Source organism: Macrotis lagotis, chromosome 2 (assembly GCF_037893015.1).
Source record: "Macrotis lagotis isolate mMagLag1 chromosome 2, bilby.v1.9.chrom.fasta, whole genome shotgun sequence".
NCBI classification, from domain to species: domain Eukaryota; kingdom Metazoa; phylum Chordata; class Mammalia; order Peramelemorphia; family Peramelidae; genus Macrotis; species Macrotis lagotis.
Window position 1 is genome coordinate 35,376,271 of NC_133659.1, and position 25,942 is coordinate 35,402,212.

General features: G+C 38.6%; 1 protein-coding gene across 10 annotated transcripts in view; it reads left to right on the forward strand.

Annotated features, from left to right (window-relative positions):
* EVI5 (ecotropic viral integration site 5) overlaps positions 1 to 25,942 on the forward strand; it is a 195,548-nt gene that overhangs the window by 167,075 nt on the left and 2,531 nt on the right. Inside the window, exon 21 of one of the 10 annotated variants that reach the window (XM_074221673.1) lies at positions 1,243 to 25,942. The exons of the other annotated variants lie outside the window; for them this stretch is intronic. Within the exon in view, the coding sequence (XP_074077774.1) occupies positions 1,243 to 1,350 (108 nt within the window). The 3' untranslated portion in view covers positions 1,351 to 25,942. The remainder of the gene's footprint in view (positions 1 to 1,242) is intronic. 10 annotated transcript variants of the gene reach the window in all.

Consider the following 25,942-nt stretch of genomic DNA (forward strand, 5'->3'; position numbering starts at 1 on the left):
GTGAATTCCACATTGCTAGTTTGTATGCTGCCTTTGTTTCCGTTAGATCTTAACAAAACTCAAGTGTGTTGTGTTGATTACCAGAGTGGTATTCAAGATTAGAGTTGACATTCTTACCCACAGGCTATATCAATAGACCACAGACTACCTCTGGAGGCAGAAATAAGGTCCAAAATAGTGTTTTCTCTTTGTCCTTATAGATGTTTTTTTAAGAACCTATTTAGAAACACCTCATTCTTTTGTGTTAATGCTTCATTTCAGAAACTCAATAAATTTCTCTATGAACCTAACAAACTGTTGTGTGTAGTCACTGCTAGCTTTCTCCTGTTGTAAATAATTAAAATAAATAGCTTGTAGCATATGACACCAGAGCTCATTTAAGGTTTACTCCAAGTTTGGTGCCTTTTATCTACAAATTCATGTGTGTGTCAATTTAAAATGAATATTTATCAATTGATCTAAATGTTCCAGAGAATTCTCCACATGTCTCTTATCTTTAGATAAGGAAACAGTCTAAGACTGCTCTACAAATCAGTTGTATAAGATTTTTTTTTCTTTTTTGGAATACAGGTGCTATATAGAAAGTCATGGGACAACTAGGTGGCTCAGTGGGTAGAGCATGAGCCCTGGAGTCAGAAGGACCTGAGTTCAAATGTGACCTCAGCTATTTAATAATTGCTTATCTATGTGACCTTGGGCAAGTCACTTAACCCCATTGACTTGCAAAAAAAAAAGTCAACAAGCATTTATTAGCCACCCCTGTAGGCCAGGCACTAGGAGTATAGAAATATCCCTTTCCTTCAGGGTCTCATGAAGGAAGGCAAATCATGGGAAACTCCCCAGCCCTACTAGAGTGGTGCAGGCCAAATGGAACTCTTACCTGGAGGTTGAAATCATAGAATTTTAGAACTGAGAGCCACCTTGGACATTTCTGGTTCAAGCCTTTCATTTTACTGAGAAGTAAACTCAGTGATTTGCTCAGGATCATCTATCTAGATAGTGACTAATGCAGGACTGAAATCAGCCCGGTGCTTGGTCTGTAAGGGATGTGGCTGTGTCTCCTAAGACATAGACATTGTCTGTCTTTATCTACTTTTATATCCTTGAAAGCTTTATATTGTGCTAAGAACAGTGTATCAGCTACTTCTCATAACTCCTCTTTAATATTCAACAGCACTCTCAGATAAAAATCCCAAACTGAGTTAACAACTCTACTCTCACTCATCTTTGCCTTTCTTTCAGGCAGGCCCTGAACTTCTGTGCCATCCAAGGCTGGAGAATCTGTCTGATTTGACCCTTCAGATTCTGCTCCAATTTCCAGTGGGTTTATTAAGATTACTAAGCTTTTAAGTTAAGAGTGGATGATATGGGAAAAGGCATTTCTGAGCCTTTGTGTTTGGTATCTCCAGATACATGTAATTAGATCAAAATAAGAAGCTCTTTGAAATATCCATGTGAGCTCTAAAAAGAGGGTTAGAATTGAATTCGGATTGTTAAGTTCTTTCTGAAGAGAGCAGGGACAATTAGGGAGATGATATTCAAAAGTTGCCTCTCAAAGTTGGTATCTTTCAACAAATTTAGTTCTTCAAATATTGATAAGAAGCCTCCTCTGTGCTAAATTGGGATTCAAAGGCAAAACCGCCCATTCTTCTGGATTTTTCCCTGGCCCCCCAAATATAAATTACTATGTCTGCCCCATTCAGAGAGAAGTGGGGAAACCATTCCAACTAGTGAGTCTAAGTTCTAATTGCTGCTTATTTTATGTTTTCTTTTTTCTATTTACAATGTTATAGTAACATTGTCTATAAATAATAGATTGCAGTTTTGTATATTGTAATTGTAATTTCCTCCTGCTTTAGATAAAAAGTTACCTTGATATCATTTGGATCAAAATGTGTTTTGGAATGCTAATGTTATCATGGGTTAGAAAAACTCACATTGAAACACTCTCAAAATAGGAGAAAAAAATGGTTAGGAGAGAAAGAGAACCTGCAGATCCTGGTGCCTTTGAAGCCAAAGGAGAAGACAGTGAAAAGTGTTCAAAGCCACTCCCAAAAGCTCCAGGAGAAGCTTTTTTTCTTTAAATTAGCCTTTGGAGTTGGTATTTAGAAGAGAATTGAGAACCTTGCAGGCTGGGTTCCAAGGTTACAGAAGCCCAGTTACAAGGAGTCAGGGAGTGAGAAGGTGAGTGAATCAAGCAGGGATACCTTTTCAAGTTTCACAGTTGAAGTCTGCTTTGCTCCAGCCATGTTGCTCCTGCTGTTCCTTTCCCAGTGGATCTCCGGAAACCAAATAACTTAGCCTGGACATCCCCACACTGAGGTTCGGCTATCCTGGCATGGCCTTGGCCATCTTTCTACCATGCTGTTCTGCTTTCTCCCTCCTTCTTGCTCTGAGAACACTTATCAAATTAATACTATTGCTCTATAAGGATATGTCATTAAGCTGTTCAATGGCATGCTCTTTCCTCTAACTTCTCAAACCAAACACCCTCCCTTCTCAATTAAAATTTGAGCTCCTAGAGGGCAGAGATTTTCTCTCTTTTGAATTTATATCGGGAAGAATTTTTTACAATTTTAATAATTTTTTTCATTTATTCTTCCTTATAAAAAGTGGATGGAGAGAAGATAAAAGCTAGATATGGTCAAAGGAAAGCACCATCTAAGGGAATACTTGGGTGTGGGGGAGTCAGAGAACATGATTCAGTCATATTTCACACATCTTCATCTCTCTCTCTCCTGGGACCTTCCCATTTGTTTGATTCAAATTCTAGAAAAAAAGACAGGAAGGAAGGTGGGTCAGCCTTAGGAAAAAACAAAGGCTCATAAAGAGAGTTTAGTCTTAGGGTGAGAGGGAAGGAATAAAGGAAGCAATAAAGAATAAGATGATGATATTGGGAAATTTATGGAGGAGAAGCTCACATTGACTAGTTCCCATCAGAAAAACAAGAAGAGGCTAAGTCCCCTTTTAAGATTCAGAATAGTGACTATGAGGAATGAGATTTTTAAAAATCATAGGAACGGCTCGATGGTGTAGTGGATAGAGTACCAGCCCTGGTGTCAGAAGGACCTAAGTTCATATCTGGTCTCAGACACTTATTAGTTGTGTGAGCCTGAACAAGTCATCCCAATTGCCTCCCCAAAACCCCCAACAAATCAGTGCAAATAGCGCAAGGAGCATCAAGAATCCATTTGAGTTTGTCTACTATGGCAGGTGATGTTTATTTTATAATATAAGAATAGGAGTAATTCTAAGGAGGAACAAAAAAAAAGAAGAGGTAGTTGGGAGACTGAGAATAATTTTAGTGAGGAATTAGAGTGAAAGAACGAAAACTTATTTATTGTTTGCTATTGCAAAACCCTGTGACATAGACTAGGAATGAAATGGAAAAAATGAGATAGGAAAGATTCACATTCTTCTAAAAGAAGAAGAAAAGAAAATTCTGCTGCAGGAAACCAGGCTCAGGATCCTTACACTGCAAGAGGTTAGATGGTAGTGCCCAGGAGTCAGGAGCTAAAGAGGCCAATCAAATGGTAAGGCCCAATGGCCCTGCATCTCTCAGAAGGAATCGAGTTGGGACTTACAGTCTCCTCCAAGTGGTATGAGTTGCCAGGTAGCTTGGATAGAGTGCCAGGTGGTGAGGATAAGGGGAACACAAAGGGGAACCATGCCTCTGGCAGTCATTGCTAACTTCCAGATCAGTATTCCAAGCTTCACAAGACACTGCCCAACTGTTCAGAGCCAGCTGATAGCAGATACTAGTTAAAAAGCACCTGTTCAAATAAGAAAAGCTTTGTTAAGGTGTGAGCTTAACCTGTGAAGGGGGGATGAGATTAGTAGAGACCTTGTAACCAACCTAGCCCTCAAAAGATGGGGAAACTGATGTCCAAAAAGTGAAGTGGATTACCCAAGGTAACCCTGAAAGTAAATAGTAGGGCCAGGATTTGAATCTGGGTCCTCTGAATACCAAATCTCAGGGAGCTCACTCTTCTAGACTGCTTGGATTTAATCTGTGCTCTAAGGGAAGGCTCTCTGTGTAGAGGAAAGGAGAGGGCTATGTTCAGAAGTGAATGTGATGTGGAAAATAAAAGATATCAAGAATATATACATATATATACATATATATATTAGATTTTTCAAGGCAATGGGGTTAAGTGGTTTGCCCAAGGCCACACGGCTAGGTAATTATTAAGTGTCTGAGGTAGGATTTGAACCCAGGTACGCCTGATTCCAAGGCCGGCGCTATATTCACTGCGCCACCTAGCTGCCCCAAGAATATATTTTTTAAAGAAGAATTTAAAAGCTCATGAGATACCCAAGCTAAGGTTGCACAAACTCAAAGGTCATGCTGCAGCTGCCCAAATAGAGCCAAAAAAGGAGCCTGACTCTGAATCACAGGCACAAAGCCTAGCCACAGATGTCCTTTCGCAGAGGAGTGAGTGTGTAGAATCTCTGAAATTTAAATAGCCAGAGTTGTTTGGACAGAGAGGCTTAAATTCATTTATCTTCATTATCCTCTGAAGTCAATTTTTAAACTTTTCAATCAGATATCTATTGAGCCCCTTCTGTGTGAATGCTGTTAAGTCTAGGGCCTGTGGTGGGTACAGAGAAGAAGACAAGTAGCCTTTGCACTGAGGGCTTGCTGTCCACCTGGGAAGAAAGGCTGCAGCTAAGAATTGATCTCCTGCCTATCCATAAGAAGTGTCTGCTGAAGGAGGCAGAGATCAGAGGAGTGAGAGAAAGAGAGAGACCACTTGGGACTGGAATATTGGAGGAAGCTCTGAGGTTTCTTTATGGGGAGACTTTTCCAGGATCTACAGAAATGTAAGCACTGCATATCCACCAGAACTGATGAATACAGAACAGTACCCTTTTTCCCCACACGATAACTATGTGGCAGTGAGTTGGTCCTAAGTACTAATGATGCCTTTTATTCCTTTTATTTTATACATTGGCAGTTTCATACCAGCCCTGACCTCTCTGGGATTTTGTAGCCAAGAACCATCCAGGGGACTTTGATTCTGAGGAACCAAGACTTCATGAACATTTATTAAAAATATTGAAGGGTGGCAGTAAAGTAAGGCAGGAGACATCCCACAGACTCAAAGCTTGCATTCTTAGCTGAGAGGTGCTCATGCACATAGGATTAGAATAGGCAGGAGACTCCCCACACTGTCCTCTCAGTGTTTTTATTAGCTAAGACAGCTAGACAGAATTGCTGTGATAGAATAACCTGGCTGCTTGTCCAACATATGGGAGGTTTTCACAGTTTTAGATAGCAATTATTCATTCTTTACCCATCACAGTGTAGCAGGCAACTTGGTTATTATTTTGCTGGTGGACTCGATTTCACCACAGTGATTCCAGTAGTCCTTGGAATCTACAATATTGTTATTCCTTATTCTCACAGCTTTGAGCTTCTTAAATATGTTCATGATCATTTGTTTTTTAATGTAAAAAAGTATGTGGAATATTCATCAAAAATATTGCACAGCCCAAGGGAGATGGTAAATGAAAACTTTCTACCCTACCCTGCACCCCAAACACACACACACACACACACACAGAAAAAGATAGATGAAGTAACTTAAAACATACTAATAGATATATTGCTAAGTACAATAAGATAAAATATTGACAGAATCCTTAAGTCATGAGAAGGCAAAGGAATGGGTAGTGTTGGTCATGAAAGACTTTCTGAAAAAAAAAAATGAATTGATCCAGTATTTAAAAGAAAAAGTAGAACTAACAGAAAAGGAGGCAGGCTTTCTGAATAGAGGCAATAGCATGAACAGAGGCAGAGTGTGAAGGAAGATGCAGAGATGATCAAGGCCACAGCTTCCTCCCCTAGAATGAAACACCGCCCCTTGCCCTTTCTCTTTGTAATCTTACAGCATAAACCATGGTTCCTGAAGGCTTAGCAAGAAGAAAATCAAATTGCATGCAGCTTGGAAGTGCTAAGGACTAAAGTCCCAAGTTTAGGTTTTCCTACTTTTTGGAATACCCAGGTAGCTAATTACTTTTGAAAGCTGAGGATGAAATTTCTTGCTGTTCTCTGACCCTCAAATATTGAGATCACTATTATTATTTTTAAAAGCTGTGAAATAGTTCCCCCCCCCCCAATGTCTTTAACCTGGATTTAATGTTCCAGTATAGCCTTTTATTTACATGCCTATGCTTGAATGGGCTTAAGGTCCTAGGGGAAAAAGATCTAAAATAAAATGGGGCATTATTTAATCAAATATTAAAACCTAAAAAAAGACACTTGAAATGTGCCTTTAGGGGCGGCTAGGTGGCACAGTGGGTAAAGCACCGGCCTTGGAGTCAGGAGTACCTGAGTTCAAATGTGGCCTCAGACACTTAATAATTACCTAGCTGTGTGGCCTTGGGCAAGCCACTTAACCCCATTTGCCTTGCAAAAACTTTAAAAAAAAAGAAATGGGCTTTAATTCATCTTGGAGATCAAAAGCAATAATAGGAAGAAAATAATGTCCCTTTTTTAAAGCTTTCACCTCAAATATTCTAAGTTATCTCATTTGCAACCTAACCCTCACAAGATTGGATTTCTCTGTAACTACCATTAAAGTTATAGTTAATGAACATCTTCAAAAGGAATTGGTAGATCTTGGTGACCAAGATCTATTTTAGCTTCATCAAGATTAGATGATTCCATAATAGACCTGAGGAATCTCATAAGTCTGTGTAGGTTTTAGCAAAATATTTGAAATCTTTTTCATGTAATTATTGAGAACATTGGTCTAACCATCCTACAAAACAATTTGAAACTTACCCAGAAAAATGATAAAAAGTTTATACCCTTTGATCCTGAGATCCCAGTGCTGGCCCTAAGCCTCAAGGAAGTCAAAGAAAGAAAGATCTATCATACACCAAAATCATAATAGCACTTTTTGTAATAGAACTTTAATTGTGAAACGGACAAATAAATAATGGTTCATGAATATAATGGAATATTAATTTGCCTTAAGAAATGATGAATATAAAGAATTCAGAAAATTATAAGGTAACTCATGTCATCAGATATAGAACAGAACCAGGAATGACTAAAATACTGTAAATCAGATGAACAGCAAAACAAACAAAAAAAACCCTAAATAATTTGTAATTATAATGACCAAGCTGGACCCCAAAGAAGAACTAAGCAAATGCATCTGCCTTCCTTGCAGAGGTGGGGGATAATTGGGATAAAGGGCATGAAATTGTATATACTATCATACTCCTTTAGTGTGTTTAATTAGTTTTGTTGAATTGTCTTTTCTCCCTTTTGTTATTCTTTGATAAGGATAGCAAACTGTCCCTGTAGGGAAATGGGAAAAGATATATTTGGAAGTGAAAGTAATATAAAAACAAAAGATATCCAGAACAATTTTAATTCTTGTAAACAAGATAGAGACATGAGCTAGAAAAAAGTTAGAATTAGATGGACTTGAAACTAATTGCAAATTAAATAATCACTAATGGTGACTCCCCATATAAGGATGGATGTTGCTTAACATCTTATTAATGATTTGGATCAAGGCATAGATAATTTGCTGGATTTAAATATATCTAGATAGGCTTGAATACTGGACCTGAGCTAGAGAGATAAATGTAAGATTGTAATTTGTGTTCAAAAAAATCAACTTCACAAGGTACTAACATGAGTGAGGAGTGGCTAGCCTTGCTAGCCAGCCAGTCTTTTTTTAAAAAATAAAAAAAAAACCTTGGAACTTTTCATTATCAGCGTGATATCACAATCCAAATTTATTCATTTTGAGGTTACATTTCCAATTAGACAACATCTGGAGTTTCTTGGGCAGTTCTTAATATCAAATATTGGAAAGAATATTAAAAACCTGAGGGGCATCCAGATGCCAACAACAATGGAGATAGACCTGAAAGCATGCCCTTGGTTGGTTGATTCTAGGAACATTCATCCGGATCACTGTGCTCCATATTTAGAAGGATGTCATGGAGAAAAGAGACTAGATTTGATCTGCCTGGTCCCAGAAGGCAGAGCTAGAAGCAATCAGCCCATTTGAGTTTAATGTGTAGAAGAATTTCTTGATAATTAAAGCTCTCAGGATTGGAAATGGACTGCCTAGTGATGAACCCCCTACAGTGGTTTTGAAGCAAAATTGTTTGATCACTTGACAGGCATGTGGTAGAGTGGATTCTTACTCAAGTATTTTTTGGGCTAGATGACCTGGAAAGTCCCTGACACCCGAAAGTCTGTGATTGCATGATACCAGAGTTTCTCTGATCTTCTCACTTTCCAGGGTTTGTCAGTAATGAACAAAGGCCTTCCCTTTCTCGCGGATTGTTACCTGAGAGCAGCTAATAACTCTTGGATCCAGGTTTTTAGGCCTAAGAGCTAAACAAAGAATTACAAAGCATCTAGCTTTAAGATTCTACATTCTTTTTAGTATTCTTTTTTTAAAATAAATTTTATGGATGCCATTTATGGTCTGGAAATGCCTCCTGGGACTTGAACTTTCCCTCATAATTAAGAAAAAAATTAGACAAAAATATTGCCTGAAGAAGGTCTACAATATTCTCCCCAGTATCCCTCCTCTCACCTGAAAGATATGAGTTCATTTTCTCTTCTACAATCATTATTTTCTTTTTTTCTGCTCCCATTTGTGATTTTCATTGCCCTTAATTCTCTTTCTGTTTGTTTCATTCTGCAGCTGTTCATCTAACTCCATTGTCTTCGTAGTCATCTTTATCTACTACCCATTTCATTTCATACATAAGTCACGATTTGTTCATCCATTCCCCTGTCAGTAGGCACTTTGTTGCTAATTCTTTGCTACCACAAAAAGTGATACTCTTACTATTTTTGGTATACATATAATGGACCTTGATTTCTATGTTTTAACTTCCTTAATATGTATATATGTATAATACACACACACACACACACACACACACACAAAACTTAATATAGCCCCTCTACCATTTAATGCTCGAGGGTTTTTTTTTGTCATTTTTTTGCCAATCTGCGGGGGGTGCAATGAAATGTCAGAATTTTAATTTGCTTTCCTCTTCTTTGTGATTTAGAGTATATTTTCCTAAAGTGATTTATAGTTTGCAATGCTTCTTTTGAAAACTTTCTATCTTTTGGCCTATTATCCATTGGAAATGACTCTTGGTTATGCATATTTGTCCCAACTCCTAGCATTATCTTAGATGTCAGACTTTTATCAGTGACATTTGATAAAAATATATCTCACCCATTCAGCAGTTTATCTTATTTCTGTATGCATTGATTTTGTTCATGCATGTCTACTTTATCTTGTGATAAGCTCTATCCCTTGTTTGGTTAAAAATTCTTCCTTTAGGAATAGTTATGAATGGTTCTTCCTTCTGCTCTCATATAATTATTTTTTAACCACATAACTTTTTTTTTAGGTTTTTTGCAAGGCAAATGGGGTTAAGTGGCTTGCCCAAGGCCACACAGCTAGGTCATTATTAAGTGTCTGAGACCGGATTTGAACCCAGGTACTCCTGACTCCAGGGCCAGTGTTTTATCCACTGCACCACCTAGCTTCCCCCAAGTACATTTTTTTCAAAGAAAAATGAAAAAATAGGCAAAAAATGCATCAAAGAAGTTTAAAAATATATATGCAGAATAAGACATCCATGGACCTCCCTTCTCTTCAGCAAATGGGCTGGGCGTGTCATCTCATATCTCTTTTTTAGGGTCATTCTTATTCTTTATAATTTTTCAACATTCACTTTTGATTCTTTTATAGTAGTTTTTCATTTAAATTGTTTTTTATAGATTGTTTATAGATTGTTCTTGGTTCTGCTTACTTCACTATGCATTGTCATATAAATCTTCACATGTTTCTATATTTAACATATCAAAGAAATATTCCATTTATTTGTATACAACTTTTTGCTTAATCATTCCCCAGTGGACGAGCATATATTTTGTTTCCAGTTCTTTGCATCCAAAGTGCTACTATGACTATTTTGGTGTCTATGGGAACTTTTCTTATTTTCCATGATCTTGGCATAGAACTTGCCTTGAAGTTAGATTTTCGGTTTAAAGAGTATGGATGTTTAAATCACTTAAGTTGATCACTCTATATTCCTTTCCAAAAATGATTGTATTGTTTCACAGCTCCACCAGCAATGTACTTGGTTGTCTGTCTTCCCACAACCCCTCCAGCATTGGCTACTCTCACAACTTTTTATCACCTTTGCCAATTTGCTGTGTGTGAGGTAAAACTGAAAGGTTATTTTGAATTGTCTATCCCACTGTTAATGATTTGGTACCTTCTTTCACATGGGTGTTAATAATTTGTAATTTTCTGGAGGATTTTTCATATCTTTTGACCACTTTATTGTGGAATGGATTTTGTTTTGTGTGTGTATTTATTTAAAACACATATACATATGGACATTTATGTTAGTTGTCTATGTATTTTTGATACCAGGCCTTTCTCTGAGAAATCTTAGGCAAAGATTTTTTTTTCTTATTCAAGCTTCCCTTCCTTATCCTAAATGCATTCATTTTATTTGGAGTAGTTCATTGAATATCCCAGAAACAACTCAAACTCAGCATGTCAAAAACATGTGAACACGCAGAGTACAGGCCCTCAGAGTTCACTTTCTAATTAGAGGAAACTAGGAAGATCCATCCTTAGTGTAGATGGTAGGGCCTTATAAACTTGGGCAGAAACCCAGTGCATTAGTTATTGAGTTAGGGCTGAGGTGAGAGAGGGAAAGCTGCCTATCATTCCTGGCCCTAACTTCCCAAAGGAAAATGTATGGGTGAAGTACTTTCTAGGCTTGAGAGAACAGAGCAATTTCACATGAGAAAAAGCAAAGAGGCTTCATTTGACTCAAACCATAGAGACCATGAGAGAAGCAGTGTGTAATAAAATTGGAAAGGTTGGTACTGAATTGTAAAGACAGAAATTATGTCCTATTCTAGGGAGTTACTGGAGTTTTAATGATACAAACAAGCCAGAATTCTGTGAAAAATCACTTTTTTCTCACTTTAAAGGATGAATTGGACATGGGGGAGGCTATTGCCACGAGCAAAGCAAGAGTAGTAACTGAGAGTAAAAGAAGAGTTGGGCAAAAAGTAGAAATGACAAAAGTAGCATCTGATCAGAGATGTGGTGTAAGATAGAAGGAGCACGGGTAATGGCCAAGTTACCTGTCTGGGAGACTAAAAAGGTGATGGCAGCTCAACAAAAGTAGAGGGAGGGTAAATTTGAAGAAGAAAGATGGTGACAAGTATGTGAGAAACCAGGGTTGGATTCTAGATGGGGGAGTCATCTGCATAGATTTGACCATTAAGCCAGAGAAAGCTGATGAGGTCACCAAATGAAAGAGGGGAAGAGAAGGCAGCCTGGAACAGGCCCAGGGAATTTCTCTTCAGTCAGAGATCCAAAAATGCAGGAAGAACCACCTGGCTGAGAAGGAGCTGCAGGAGAGAAAAGTGAGTATCTGTGAGATACAGTCACCACAAGAGCTAAGCTAAGATAGCATAAGTTGACATCAACAGGAAAAGGATTATTATACCTATCCTACGATGACAGAAACCGAGGCAGGTCAGAGAGGGATCAACCCCTTGTCTCACCTTCAGATCCCTGGCTCTTTTCTCCAAGCCATACATACTACCTGTCCTGTAAGGATGGAGCACATTTCACAGCACAGTGGGATCTTAGACATTACATCACTTCTTTTGGCCTCCATTTCTTCATTTGTAAATGATGCTCTTGGCATAATCTATATTAACCAAACCATCAACAAATATTTATAATCAGAGAAGCATCAGTAAACTGCAGCATGCTCTCTAAATGTTCACTGCTAAGGCGTCATTTTAAAGTTTGTCTCAGTATTCTCTTTTTCATTTGTGTTCTGTAGAATATTGGTAATTAACCTGTAGAACCAGGCATTCATACATACAGCATAAGAGTAGGACTGACCAGGGAATCCAGGATCAGTGTAGTCTAGCGCAAGCAATTTTAACTTCTCAGGGATTCAGTTTACTTCCTTTTTTTTTAAAGGATTTTTGCAAGGCAAAGGGGATTAAGTGGTTTGCCGAAGGCCACACAGCTAGGTAATTATCAAGTGTCTGAGCTGGATTTGAACTCAAGTACTCCTGACTCCAGGGCTGTCCACTGTGCCACCTAGCCACCACCCCCACCCCCCCAGTTTACTCTTTTGGAAAAAGAAACTAAGGTGATATTCAGCAGGGTAGTAAAGTGGATAGAGTACCAACCCAGCAGTCAGGAGGACCTGAGTTCAAATGCAGCCTCAAACACTTCATTCTTACCAGCTATGTGACCTTGGACAAGTCACTTAACCCCATGCCTTGCCAAAAAGAAAGATGATCTTCAAAGTTCCTTCCTATAGGGGCTGTTCTTTGCCTTTCTTTGCATCCTCAGTACATAGATAGTACAGTGGATAGAGCAAAAAGATGGGAGTTCAAATCCAGCCTCAGACACTTAATATTCACTAGCTGTGTGACCTTGGACAGCTCACTTCACCCAACAGCCCTGCATCCAGGACCAACTCTAGTCTTCCTGATGCATATTTGGTCTCTGGAGCCAGATGGGTTCAGAGGAGAGAGTGAGACTGGTGACTTAGCACAGCTCCCCCCCCACACTCAAATCCAGTTCATATGCTTGTCATGGCATCACTTCCCTGATGTCAAGGTCTTCTAGAACGAAGGACAAACATCATTAACATCATTGTGCAGGGCAGGGCTTGATCAACGTTTGTGGGCTAACCAAACAGGTATGCTTCAAAATTGATGATTCTAAATCAGACCTATGAATAGGAAAGTCATTGAAATTGGTGGAAATTAATGAGACTAGAAATTCTGTGAACCATTGAAACCTTCAAAATAATGTCCTTTTGCTTGACCTTTTAAAAATATGCTTGGGTTTGTATTCTTTTTGAGGCTGTTGCAGAAGATTTTAATAAAGCAAAATTCAGTGGTGACCTGAACATTTTCTCTGTTTTTGCCTTAAACTCCTGGCCTGCAAAATATAGTAAAAGAGACATTTCTGCATATTAAAAAAAAATCCAGGCTCTTATAACACACACACACACACACACACACACACACACACACACACACACAATTTTTTAGAAAGGACTTTAAGGTCTGGAAATGGTTGAGCATTTGGGGAGGGGGGAGAAGTTTTATAACAACTGACTGAAGGGAGGAAAAGAGCCTCGGTTTTAAAGGACATTCTCCATTCTTCCCAGATGGATAACTTTGAAAACAGGCTCCCAGACACACTGGGCCCCTAGCAGGGCTGTCATCAGGCAGACCCCCACCCCAGTTCACTCTCAGATTTACAAACATCGGAACTCCAGAATGTGGTTGGCAGCATCAGGGCAGTAAATCATGTGCTTTTTCATGCGCCCTATCTCCCAGAAGCACTTGGACATGAGATCATCAGATTTTCGCTCCCCACAAACGGAGGGAAGGCCAGTGGAGAGCCAGCAGGGTCGCTCTGGGAGGACGGCCCGAGAGCCAGGGCTGCTTTGCTCCTGTCTGATTTAAGTGGTTGTGGTCAGTCTGAGGAACCAGTGATATGATAAGATAGCATTCATAGGGTCATGTGGTTTCCAGGCACCCAATCTTGAGGCAGCAGCCCCTGAGCACCAGTGGAGGAAGGGGAGGGAGAGGAACAAGCTTTGCATGTTTAGAGGCTTATCTTGTGGTTCAGGGACATCAAGTATTTTTTCTTTCTGAATATTCTATCAGGATTTAGATTCTTATTGCACTATTGGACTTAAAGTCTTTAAACTATGAAAAATATTGCATTTTTGTCTCCAATCAATCACTCCCTAATATAATGAATTGACTCTATATCAAGTGCTTACTATGTGCATGAGGCTTATCTTGTGGTTCAGGGACATCAAGTATTTTTTCTTTCTGAATATTCTATCAGGATTTAGATTCTTATTGCACTAGTGGACTTAAAAAAGTCTTTAAACTATGAAAAATATTGCATTTTTGTCTCCAATCAATCACTCCCTAATATAATGAATTGACTCTATATCAAGTGCTTACTATGTGCAAAGACAGCTCAGTGCTGAGAACTGGAGTTGACAAATAGAGAAGTAAGATGGGCTTTGCTCTGGAAGAGCTCTCAGTCTAATGGGGGAAACAACGCCCAGGGAAGGTCAAGTCCCCAAGACGTTGGGATGCAGCAGCAAAGCAGATGCTTCATGCCTCTAATTTAGTTTTTTTCCCCATTGATAAATCAGAAAATATCATGAATAAATAATTATTAAAACTTTCATCCCCAATTTTTACCGATTTTTAAAATAATCGTTTCTGGTGTCTCTCATATCTTTATTTGTATATATGCAAAATTTGATACCAGTAGGTAGCCACGCTGCTGTTGGAGATAAACTAAAGCCTAGATGTCAGTAAACAGCTCAAATGAACATGAATGTTTAAAATTAATGGAATTTGGGAAGCATCGAGTTTTGCTTTCCAATAAAGAAAACATGGTAGTTTTTCTTATTTTCTATCTGGTCACATACATAATTGCTTTGGGGTTTTTGATTTGGTTTGCCTTGGGGTTTTGTGCTTTGAAAAATTATTGCCTGAGATTTTAGAATATCTTTTTTTTAATACTTTTAATGCTCAAATAGATAAGGGCAATTTTTCAGGAATGCTGAGAGATGGATATGTTACCTGTTTAAAAAAGATTTATTCTCCTTGGGGAGCCCAGAAGTAGAACTAAACAATGGTTGAGTCCCACTTTGACTCATAGTACTAAAAAAAAAACTGGGACTACCTTTCACACAGTTTTTTACTTTCTGGAGCCTAGAGAAGTTATTTTATGTGTATCAAAGAATTCAGGAAGGAGCATGTCACACGTTATCAAAAAGATGGGGCTCCTTCAGTGATTGACCATGAAGCATTCACATAGATATGGTGCCTAAGTGAGACTGAAGTGGGTCATAATATCTTAGGTTTGTGTCACAGTCAACTTCCAATCCCTGCCGTGCCACTCTGGAGCTATGTGACCATTAGGAGAGCTTTAGGTCCAGCTTCCTCATCTTCAAAACGAGGGGGTGTGGACCAATTTTCTTTAAAGAAGTTTCCAGCTGTGAGATTCTGGAATTCTGCACATTGCACACCATGTTTTGCAACATTTACACACAAAATTGTCATTTGTTCATCAGGGCAAGTCTCATAGGAAATAATCAGCAAATACCGTGTCCTCTGTGATGTTCCAGGAAATGAGGAGAGGGGTGAGATGGGCACCCCCAAGGAAAAGAAATGACCTATCCTGGACAAAGAATTTGTTTCAAGTAAGCAGTATTCTTTGAGCCAGGGCTACAGAGTCCCTACCTTAAAAGAGATGAGCTCAGCTGCAGGGTTGTTGGAAGGGCTGTTGCAAACCAGCCTCCTGGGATCTTGGGATCCAAGGAATAGAGGGGACCAGTCAGGATCCTGGGAAGGAGATCCAGGTGGGCAACCACTGGCTGACATGGGTATTGGGGAGGAAAGTGATGAAGAGTGAGGGGGGTCCTTGGCCTGCTGGGAATTAAGCATGAACTCTTTTGGACCTATTCTTTCTGGCCCCTGGATTACCTAAATAGGGAACAAATAGCAAACAAAAATGGCAGTGATGTTTGAGAATATAAATTTATGATAGCCCAGAGAGAATAATAGAATTGGATGGAAATGCAGGAATATTTTCATGGAAACTCAGCATTCAAGGAATGGGATGACGAGGATAGAACTTTCCTGTAGTAGAATTGAGAATAATAGTTTAGTAAATGAGCCCTTGACATACCAGTCATAGGACTTTGTGGTCACTTATTTTAAAATTTTCCTACCTGGAACAATTCCAAAATTAGTGGCCAGAGGATAAAACTTTGTAGCATAGTTAATAGGGTGCTGGACCCAGAATCCAAAAGACCTGAGTTCAGATCCTTCTCCAATGTTTTCTTGACTATGAGCAAGATGCTTTTCCTATCCATGTAACAACACCTCCTTCAAAGCATTTTGCAATCCTTAGAGCACTATATAAATGTTAGCTATAATAAGACACACAGTTTACTTTTTCAAATGTGGTTGGGCTTTATGGTAGTGTGTACAGTTAGTTACAAATAGAGTTTGCTCTGATATATATTTTATTTATTTAAATTAAAATATAAAAATTATTTTAAAATACACACAAGCTGTTGTACTCATAGCTTGTCTCAGTATTCATTCCAGGCAGACAGAGGGTTTGCCCTGGCTTGATGGATGAATTTTTCCAAATTTTTTCAACTAAAACAAAGTCAGATCAAATGAAATCTATGTAGTCTTTGATGTCATTTTTAAAAGTTCTAAGTGAAAGAAATGCGAAGTGATTTATTTCCTGTAATTGGTCATAAATTTACATAGAACCATGTGTATTCCTAGCCTCAACCACTTTGTGCCTTCTGAATAATGAAGGTTTCAATTGCTTTTATGCATCAGCTACCAGGAAGAGAATCCTAGATCACAGTATCTCATTTGTCCATGATTTCAGTTGTGTGCTTTGGGAGGAAAAGCAAAAAAGTTTAAAAAATCCCCTTTTATTAGTTCCCAGAGGCTAAGTCACTTTGGACCCCAGTTCTTGAAGGGCTTTGAGGATTAGGGTGCTTAGAGTCCTTCTCTCCTACTCCTGAACTTTAAAAATAGACTTGCACATGTGCTTTCTTACAGAGGTTTGTAAATTCTTTTTAAAGTAATTAGAGTCAGTTTGTATTTCTCAGACGTGTTTTATCAGACTTTCTGGTCGTTAACCAGGTTGAAATCTTATAAAATCTCTTAGCATAGATATTTTAAAAATGATTACTTGAATCATCCCTATACATTCAGTTTTTTTCAGAGCCTAATTAGACAACGTAGCTGTAGCTTTTGTCTGTGTAGGGAGTGTGATGTTCAAAAAGTCATGACCTCCCATTGATCGCTTTTATTGGTTTCCTGTTCTGATTCACTGGAAACCTTTTGGTCTGAATACTTACTGCTGGGTTTCATCTGTCACGTTTACAAATAGTTTTGAGAAGCTGATAATAGAGCCCAAATTTAGCTTTTCATTTCTTACATTAAAAAAAAATTTTAAGAACTGAAAAATCTAAAGGGGGAGGGGGTTGTCTTTAAGAACCCAGCACAAATTATTGACCAAAATAGGTTGGGTTTTTTGGAGGGGTGCCCCATGGAGTCTCCAAAATTTAGAACTCCTGTAGAAATGAACTTTCTAGTTTCAACTATGTTCAGCAATCTGTGGGAATATTAGAAGTGCGATTTTTAAATTTAAAAAACAGCAGCATGATGTTTTGCCGAGATTGAAAAGAGGTAGAACCCAAATCTACGCCTGTGAGCCTCATTATCTCAAATGAGTCAGTTTGGAAATTTACTGCAACTGTTCACTTGCTATCACATGACGCACTTCTATGGTCTCTAACCCTGTCTAGTGGTGATCAAAGTTCATTTGGTTAGGGTTTTTTTTCCTCTGTGTAGATGACTTTTTCCACTTTGTTGTGGATTGATTGTCTTTCAAAATACCCAATTTAGTCCTTCCTCTCATTCTTTTGAATTTCAAAAATTATTAGTCTTCAGCACAATTCTGTTACCCTTAGTTGTTAAATCTGGCGAAAGAAACTGTTAAGGGAGATGATTACACATTACTACGGTTTCACTCTTTGTGCTTTGTCTTTGTAATGAAGTTTAAAATCATCCCTGATCTCTCTGTGATGTATTAAAGGGAAGTAGACTACTAACTGTTCTGAAACCAGGCAGGGGGCAGGGGGAGGGGGGGCCTTGATGGATAGGAGAAAATTCTTACTCTCAAAGGACACAATCAATTTCTCTGCACAGATTTAGAACTATGAATTTGAATCAAGAAATTGTATTCAGAAGCCACAAATAAAAATAAAAAATGGGGCAGCAATGAATAGAGCACCAACTCTAGAATCAGGAGGAACTGAAATCAAATGTGACCTCAGGATACTTAATAATTACCTAGCTGTGTGATTTTGGGCAAATCACTTAACTCCCAAAAAAGAAAAGAAAAAGAAAAAAAAAATCCATGTTACAATGAAAGAGGTGATCTCTGAAACAAGTTTCAGCTTTCCTTTTTTCTCAAAGCAAAATTACAGTACTCCAAAAAGAGACTATACTAAAGAATGTTCACAAAAATACAAGCTTCTTGAGCTCTACATTTGGGATACATCGTGTTCCATCCTTAAAAATACAAATGTTTCTTCATCATCAGCCAAGTCAACAAACATTGCTTTACTGAGGAATGTCATCTTTGGTGTTGTTTCCAAATGGGGATGGCCTTCGTCCTCACTAGATTAAATTGAGAGAGACAGATTTTCATAACATAATTTTTCTTCAAAACAGTTACTCCTGCCTGATGTTCACTCCAGTTTCTACTTAATCATTTTTATAGAATAAATTGTTTTATATAATCTACTGTTGAGTATCATAAGCTACACCCATCCAGATTGACGATGACAGCTTCCTTGGTTCTTACTCTTTGGTGCTTTACTCTTTGCAGCTCTGTAGTTACATTTTCATGACCAGTAATGATGTGTTTTTGTGCTAGCTTCTGAAATAGTTTGTGTTGCTTAAAACCAGTCAGGAAGTTCTCAGTTTTAACCCCTAGGAGATTTGAGTTGGTGCAAAATTGGTGAAAAAAATTGCTGACGAAATTACTTTCCTGCTCAAAGTCTCTCAATATTTTGACTTTTCTTACTCTTTCCTTTTCTCATGCTTAACCTAATGAGGCAGTCCACATCAGGTAAGAAATTGTATGTTGTTTAGTCTTATATGAATATCATGCCTTCTGGGTACTTACTTGTTGATCCTCCTCATTAACCTGCATGTTTCTCACTTCAGAATTTGTAGTGATACATAGACTAATCAAATCAATACTCTTCGTTATTTTTCTTTTCAAATAGTGCCTCATCACCTTGTGCCAAGAAAATACATGCATATACAAATTAGCTTATTCAGTTCTCTGAGTGATGATTTAGATACCACACTTATAATACCTATACATATAGAAGGCATAAATTAGTTTTTAATATCCATTATTTGCTTAAAAATGATTTTTAAATTAACTCTTAGTAATCAATAAACACATGGAAATTGAAAAGAAACCTTTTGCAGCTGTGTTTTTTAACCTGTTGCCAGAAAAGGAATGTTGTTTGTTTAATTGAAGTTAGATTTGGAAGTAACCTGGGGCTATGGTGGTTTGGGGTTGGAGGGACACTCCCAGTCACTCTCAGAGAAATCATCTGCACAGATTCTTGGAGACCAGGTCATGAGAGAGCTGTGGTCTGTGCTGGCAATATTGTGCTTAACATAACTTAACTTGTTGCCATTTTGATTGAATTCTCTTACTTGAAGAAAATAGCCAAGCAACAAAATAAATTTTAAAGCAGTTGTCCTGGTTTATTTAGAAGCCTTTGATTGATGACCATGCCTGGGGACTGTTAACATTTCCATATATGTATGTATCTATCTATATCTATATCTACATAGATATAGATACACACACATACAAAGACAATATTTTACTCTATTCCTTTAACCAGAAGAGGCCAGTTATTTGGACACCATGTAGATGTGGCTTTTGATATTAAAAATTAGGAGGCTTAAGGATTCAACATTTTAGAATTAAATTACTATAATTAGAATCCTTTAGAAACATGCTAGTCTACTCTCACATAGGTGTGTCTTGCTGCTGTGGTTTCAGCTCTAATAGGTCTTGTATTAAGCAGTTCACATTGACCAAGATGTTTCATTTTATTACCCTTTCTAGTGGCTAAGGAAAATGATTCAGCCCTGCTGGCTTGCTCGAGTACTCATCCCCAGAGGAAAGACCTGGCTAGATCATGAGCTGGCAGTCTTTATTTAAGAGTCTGTAATGGACTCTGTTTCAGCAGTGACACCGTATACTCTCTGGAAGTCTCACAGTGTGACCTTCAGGGTATGGGCCATGGATCACAACAACCTGCAGATTCTAGCAAAGTTGCTAGCTTTTAAAAATACCCAAACATTTCTTGCCAAACCTAACCCTCAGTAAGTGCATATGAAGTAAAAAAAAAAGAGAACACAGGCCTCTTGGTGCTGGGGAAGCAAAGGAGTATCCCCCTAAGAGGGTAAACACCAGGAGGACACTGTGTCCTATGGGCTCAATCATGAGGAAGATCTCAAGGTCATCCCTCACCATTGCTGGAAAAGCAGCAGGGCACCATGCCAGAACCATCATGCTGGTGGCCCTTAAGAGATGCCCAAAATGCCACCTTTCTTAACCCCACACCAGGCTCATCAAATAATCCTGGCTGTTGTCTTTTAAGTTTTTTTTTTTTGACCCAGACCTGTGACCTCATTAGTATGTCAGAAACACCCCATGTGGGAACTTGTCTCAGTGATGCAAATTAGCAACACTTCTCTTATTTATAACCTAAGAGGTGTCTGGGGCCCAGAGAGTTTGGGACTAGCTCAGGATGGGTCCGGGACCAGGCAGGAGACAGCATCTTCCCAATTTCAAGACTGGCCATCTTGTGCCATAGCCCATTCCACAACAAAAATGCCTTTTCATTTGCAATTCACAAAGAAAGAGTTTTCTTACTCAGAGAAATAGTCATAATATAACCTGAGGATGCTCCAAGATAACCCAGAACTAACCACAAAGAAGCATGACTCAGGCCATGAGATAGCCAGAGCTCTGGACCTGGAGTCTGGAAGACCTGAGTTCAAATTCAGCTTCAGTCCCTTAAAAGCTTTGGAAACTTAAACAAGTCATTTAACTAAATGACTTAGACAAGTCATTTGAATGCATTTGCCTCAGTTTTCTCATCTGTAAAAATGGGGATCATAACCATTATCTGTGAGGGTTTTTGTGAAAATCAAGAGATAATATTTTTTTCCATTCAAAATATTTATTTTGGTGCCTTCTTATTAAAATATTTATTTTAAAAAAATTTTAGTTTACTTATTTTTAGCATTCTTTTCTACCTGTTGAAAAGGTAAATAAGAGATAGTGTTCTTAAAACTTTTAGTGCCTTGAACAAAGACATTCTAGAAATTCTAGCTAATGGATTTTTGTTTAAAAAGAGATCCTAAGGAGGGCTCTCTGTGGCCCCAGGAAATAATAATGTATTTGTTTCAAACCTCCTGACTTTGATTGGGTTTGTTCCCTATTAGAGTCACAATAAACGCCTACAGTCAGGAGCCAACCTGGACTTTACAGCTCTGTCTTATAAATACCCTTTCACGGGTTCTTCCTTATAGTCAGCATGAACTGCTTCGGGCCCTCATTCTCATTCTTCCCTGATCTGTCGCCATGTTTTCCCTTGAACTGTCTACCATACCTGGATCGGATCACTTCTCCTTCCCACATTCTTGATATTTAGCAGGATTTCCTTGCTTTCCTATATTTTTTGACCTGTGGAAGTAATAAAGATCTCCACTATAAAATGCCTGAGAAAAAGAAAATGCTGTAGCTAGGAGACCTGAAAGCACCGGAAAGCATGGATCAGCAGTGATTGTGAAATCTTTCACCTATTTCCTATTTTAAACTTCTATTTTTTCTGTGCTGTCTTAAGGTCAATTACTAGAGGGGAAAGAGGGGCAATGATGGGGGATACATGGACAATGAAAGGAGTTTTGGCTGCTTGGGGGAAGAAATGAAGGCTTGGATGATAAGGGTAAATGGAGGAAAAGGGGTTTTGATTGCTAGACAGGGCAGAAGGATGAAGATCGAGGAACACATGGATGATAAGTGGGATTGAATTAAGAGTTTTTTAATTAGTCAACAAGTAATTATGAAGTCCCTCCTTTGTCCCAGTTACTGGCCATAGACATTCTATCAGGGGAGACAACATGGACCTATGAAGGCACAGGTAAAATACATCCAAAGTAAAAACACGATCATTATGATGGGAAAAATGTTAAGTGCAGGGTTCCAGCAGAGCTGCTATCAGACTCGGGAAGCTGAGCTGGGTCTGGAAGACGTGGGATCCTGAGAGCTAGAGCTTAAGTGCTTCTAGGCCTGGCATCGACCAGAACAATATAGGCTGGAGATGGGGACGTTGTGACTGGGGAGCAGTGAGGCCAGTATGAGAGGGGGAGGAAGGTGTCATCTGGTAGGAAAGGTAACGTGGGACCAGGATCTTAAAAGGCCACAGAGGTTTTTATTTGATCCTTGAGGTAATAGGGAGTCTAGCAGAGTTTGAGTAGAAGATTGATACAGTTCGGGCTGCCCTTTAGGAAACTTATTTTGGCAGCTATGTGGCGGCTGGTGAAAAGTGTAGAGAGGTGACATTGGAATCCTAGCAAGGAGCCCCTTTGCAATAATTTGACCAAGAGGGAATAACATAAAAATAGTCCCTACTCCCAAGGAGCTCATACCAGTGGGAGAAACACCGTGTATGTAGGTACATAGAAAATACAGAGAACACTGAAGGACCACGAGAAATCAAGAAGACCTCCAGCATCTGAGCTGATTCTTGAAAGAAGTCAAGAATATTGAGAGATGAGGAGTACATAGGGGATAGGTGACACCTAGATTTTGAACATGGGTCACTGGAAGAATAGTAATTTCCTTAATAGAAACAATTCCAAAGAGTTAGTCGGATGAGAAAACTGCCTCTGGATATGCTGAGCTTGGCTGATCTGTGGAACATCCATTTAGAAATGCCCAGCAAGCAGTAGGTGATGTGGGACTGGAGCTAAGATTGGGAAAGTGGACTGGATAAATAAGTCTGGAATCTATTGAAGGTGATGATTAAACCCAAGTGGAAGAGAATGGGGACAAAAGAGAAGAGGGCCTGGAACATTTCACATATGATCCTGTAAAGGTGACCGCAAAGGAGCATTCCAAAAGGCAAAAGAAGAAGCATGGCATTTAAAAAAAAACACAGGAAGAGAGTCTTCCAGAGGAGAGATTGATCAATACTGTAGAGGAGATTTGACCACTAACAAATTATTGACAACTTTGGAGAGAGTTTCAGTTGAATTGATAAAATTGAAATCCAGTTGCTGGGGGTTAATTAAGTTAATTGAGAAGTAGAAGGAGTATAAAGAGCTTTTTTTTCTGAAATCTTGTCAGGAAAAGGGAAGCAAGATATAGAGCAATAACTTGAAATGGTGAGGTCTAATGAAAATTTTTTTCTGGATAAAGAAGAGTGGGGCGTGTAGGAAACTATAGATAATAACTCATGTAGATTGGGAGAAATTAAAGTCTTTAAAGAGAGTTGAGCAACCTGCTGATTGATCTTGTCAAGGAAAGGGCCCCCTCTTCCCCAGAGAGTTAGGGAAGAGAAAATTGGGAATAATGTAGAGGGAAGTGGTGAAGCATGAGTCAAGATTCTTAATTAAGAGGATGGGAAGAAAGGCTCTTTGAGAAGAAAGGGAAAAGATTTGCTACAGTGGAGGGTCCCATTTGAGATTAGACAACATACATTTATTCGTAGTGAACCCAGTCAACACAGTTATATGACTTCCTCCAGGTTCCAAAATTATCCCAAGCCCTACCCTAGTTCTTTTCTAAACCAGAACTTTCCATTTGTTCCCTAAAAATGGTGGTCTGCAATCGGAGAAAGCGTTCTGAAGGAAAATGGCCTTTCTGGTTCTTTATTTGGGTTTTATTCTATAACGTGGATACTAACTAAACCTTTTTTCTCTTGTAGAATTGCCAATGACAATCCCTCACAGTATTTTTATTTTAAATGATTCTATTTCTGTAACTGTATTGCTACTTTTTTTAAGTCTATGATTGAGTAGAAATAATGATAAGGCATGGGTGTGAAACTTTTGCTAATTTATTTTGCCATAACTGTTCATTACAAAATTATGAACTTAAATTTGAATTTGAAACATCTCAAAGTGGATCCTAGAATGAACCAGAATGGAGAGTTTTGTCAGATATGTGTTCATGTATAAGGAGTCCGTGCTTATACAGTTAGAAAGGAGTTATGACCCTTTATACTAACTAGCTTTATAAACTTGGACAAGTCACTTAACCCCATTGCTTCACAAAAATACAAAAAGAAAAAGAAAAAAAAGAAAAAAGCAGGGTTAACAAGAGGAAGATAAGGTAGCTAATACTTTTTCTGGTGGTCTCTGAAGACCAAGTGTCATAAAAGTTTTTAAAGGCTTATGACCATTATATCAAAATGAACTACATTTTCCTGACTTGCTAGCATTAGATTTATACTTGTGGTTGGGATCATTAGAATTAAGAGGAAGAGAGATTTTTCCCCCCCTCAGGGAGCTGAATAAAAGAGAAGAGAGAAAGAGAAGGGGTTGGAAGAAAGGGTACCTACAAACCATAAGTGTGTGCACATGAGGAAGATTGTCTATGGTGGAATTAACTGAACAGTGAACAGAAAGAAATGGGAGAATAATGTATACTTCTCCTGGGGGTGGGGAAGAAATGGTGGGGGCTTGAATAGTGCTCTGTGCAGATCAAGACAATGTTGAGGGGTGGCTAGGTGGTGCAGTGGACAGAGCACTGGCCCTGGAGTCAGGAGTACCTGAGTTCAAATCCGGCCTCAGACACTTGATAATGACCTAGCTGTGTGGCCTTGGGCAAGCCACTTAACCCCACTGCCTTGCAAAAAAAAAAAAAAAAAGACAACATTGGCCAGGTGTTCCTAAGTCAGGGACATGTGCGGATAGACAATACAATTTCTGCTCCCACTTTGGGTGAAATAAGCAAAACTGACTTTAGTCTAAGCCCACAAAATGTGTTTCCTTACACAATAGCTCCTGATGACCCGGTGTGTTGGAGGGGAGGAGTAATGGGGCTTAGCATCCACGGATGACCTAGAAAACTGTTTTAAACTCCTTCTTGAGACTTTGTTCATCACCAGGTCCTTAACTAAGCTGCTAATAGGCAATGATTGTCATTCATTCTTAGGAAATGTTATCGAGGAAAGGGAAATGCCCAATTGGGAAAAGAGAGGAGAGGAGTGTCAATGACAGAGGGAAAACATTGATAATAAAAAGTGGGTAATCAGCTTTAGTACAATTCAGAATTGAACTTATTAGGTTTTTTTTTTTTACTACATTTTTAATTGTTTGGTTTCTAAAGTCAACATCCCTCCAGTAGCACAAGAATTTGAAACTATGATTTCATCAGCATTTAACTGCAGTTGTGGATACTTTTAGAGAAATTATAAATCTTTAGTAACCAAATTTTATTCTTGTCTAGTTTGGGACTTTTTAAAAAAAATTAATTCCCACGACTCCCAAAGTCCCATTTGGTTGTAGTTAACAATGTTACGGTGTCTTGAGCTTAAAACATTCATGAAGAACAATGAATAATTTTCCTACTTGGGTATAGAGAGTGGCTAGAGCACAGACCCTGAGTTCAAATCCAGCCTCAGATATTTGACTCTTAACAACTGTGTAACCTTTGGCAAATCACTTTAACCCCATTTTCCTTGTGTCCAGGGCCACCTCCAGTTATTTTGATCCATATCTGGCCACCAGACTCGGATGGAGCCAGAGGACAAAGCGAGACTGGTGACTTTAGCACAGGCCCCCTCACTTAAATCCTATTCATGTGCTTGTCATGGCATCACCTCCCTCCTGCTCCATGCAAAAACAAGTTTCAAACTTCACTTCCAAAACCTGAAGTTCCAAATTCTCTCCCATCCTTCCCCTCTCATTGAGAAAACAAGTTACTTGATATAGCTTAAAAATGTGTAGTCATAAAAACATTACCTCAATAGTCATGTTGTAAAAGTAAACATAACCCCTCTAAAAAAAAAGAGAAACTCAAGAAAAATAAAGTGAAAAAAAAAAAGTATGCTTCAATCTGTATTCAGACACCATCAGCTCCGTCTTTGGAATGGATAGTGTTCTTTCATAAGACCTTCAGAGTTCTCTTGGGTCATAACATTGTGCTCTCTCTCTCTCTCTCTCTCTCTCTCTCTCTCTCCCTCC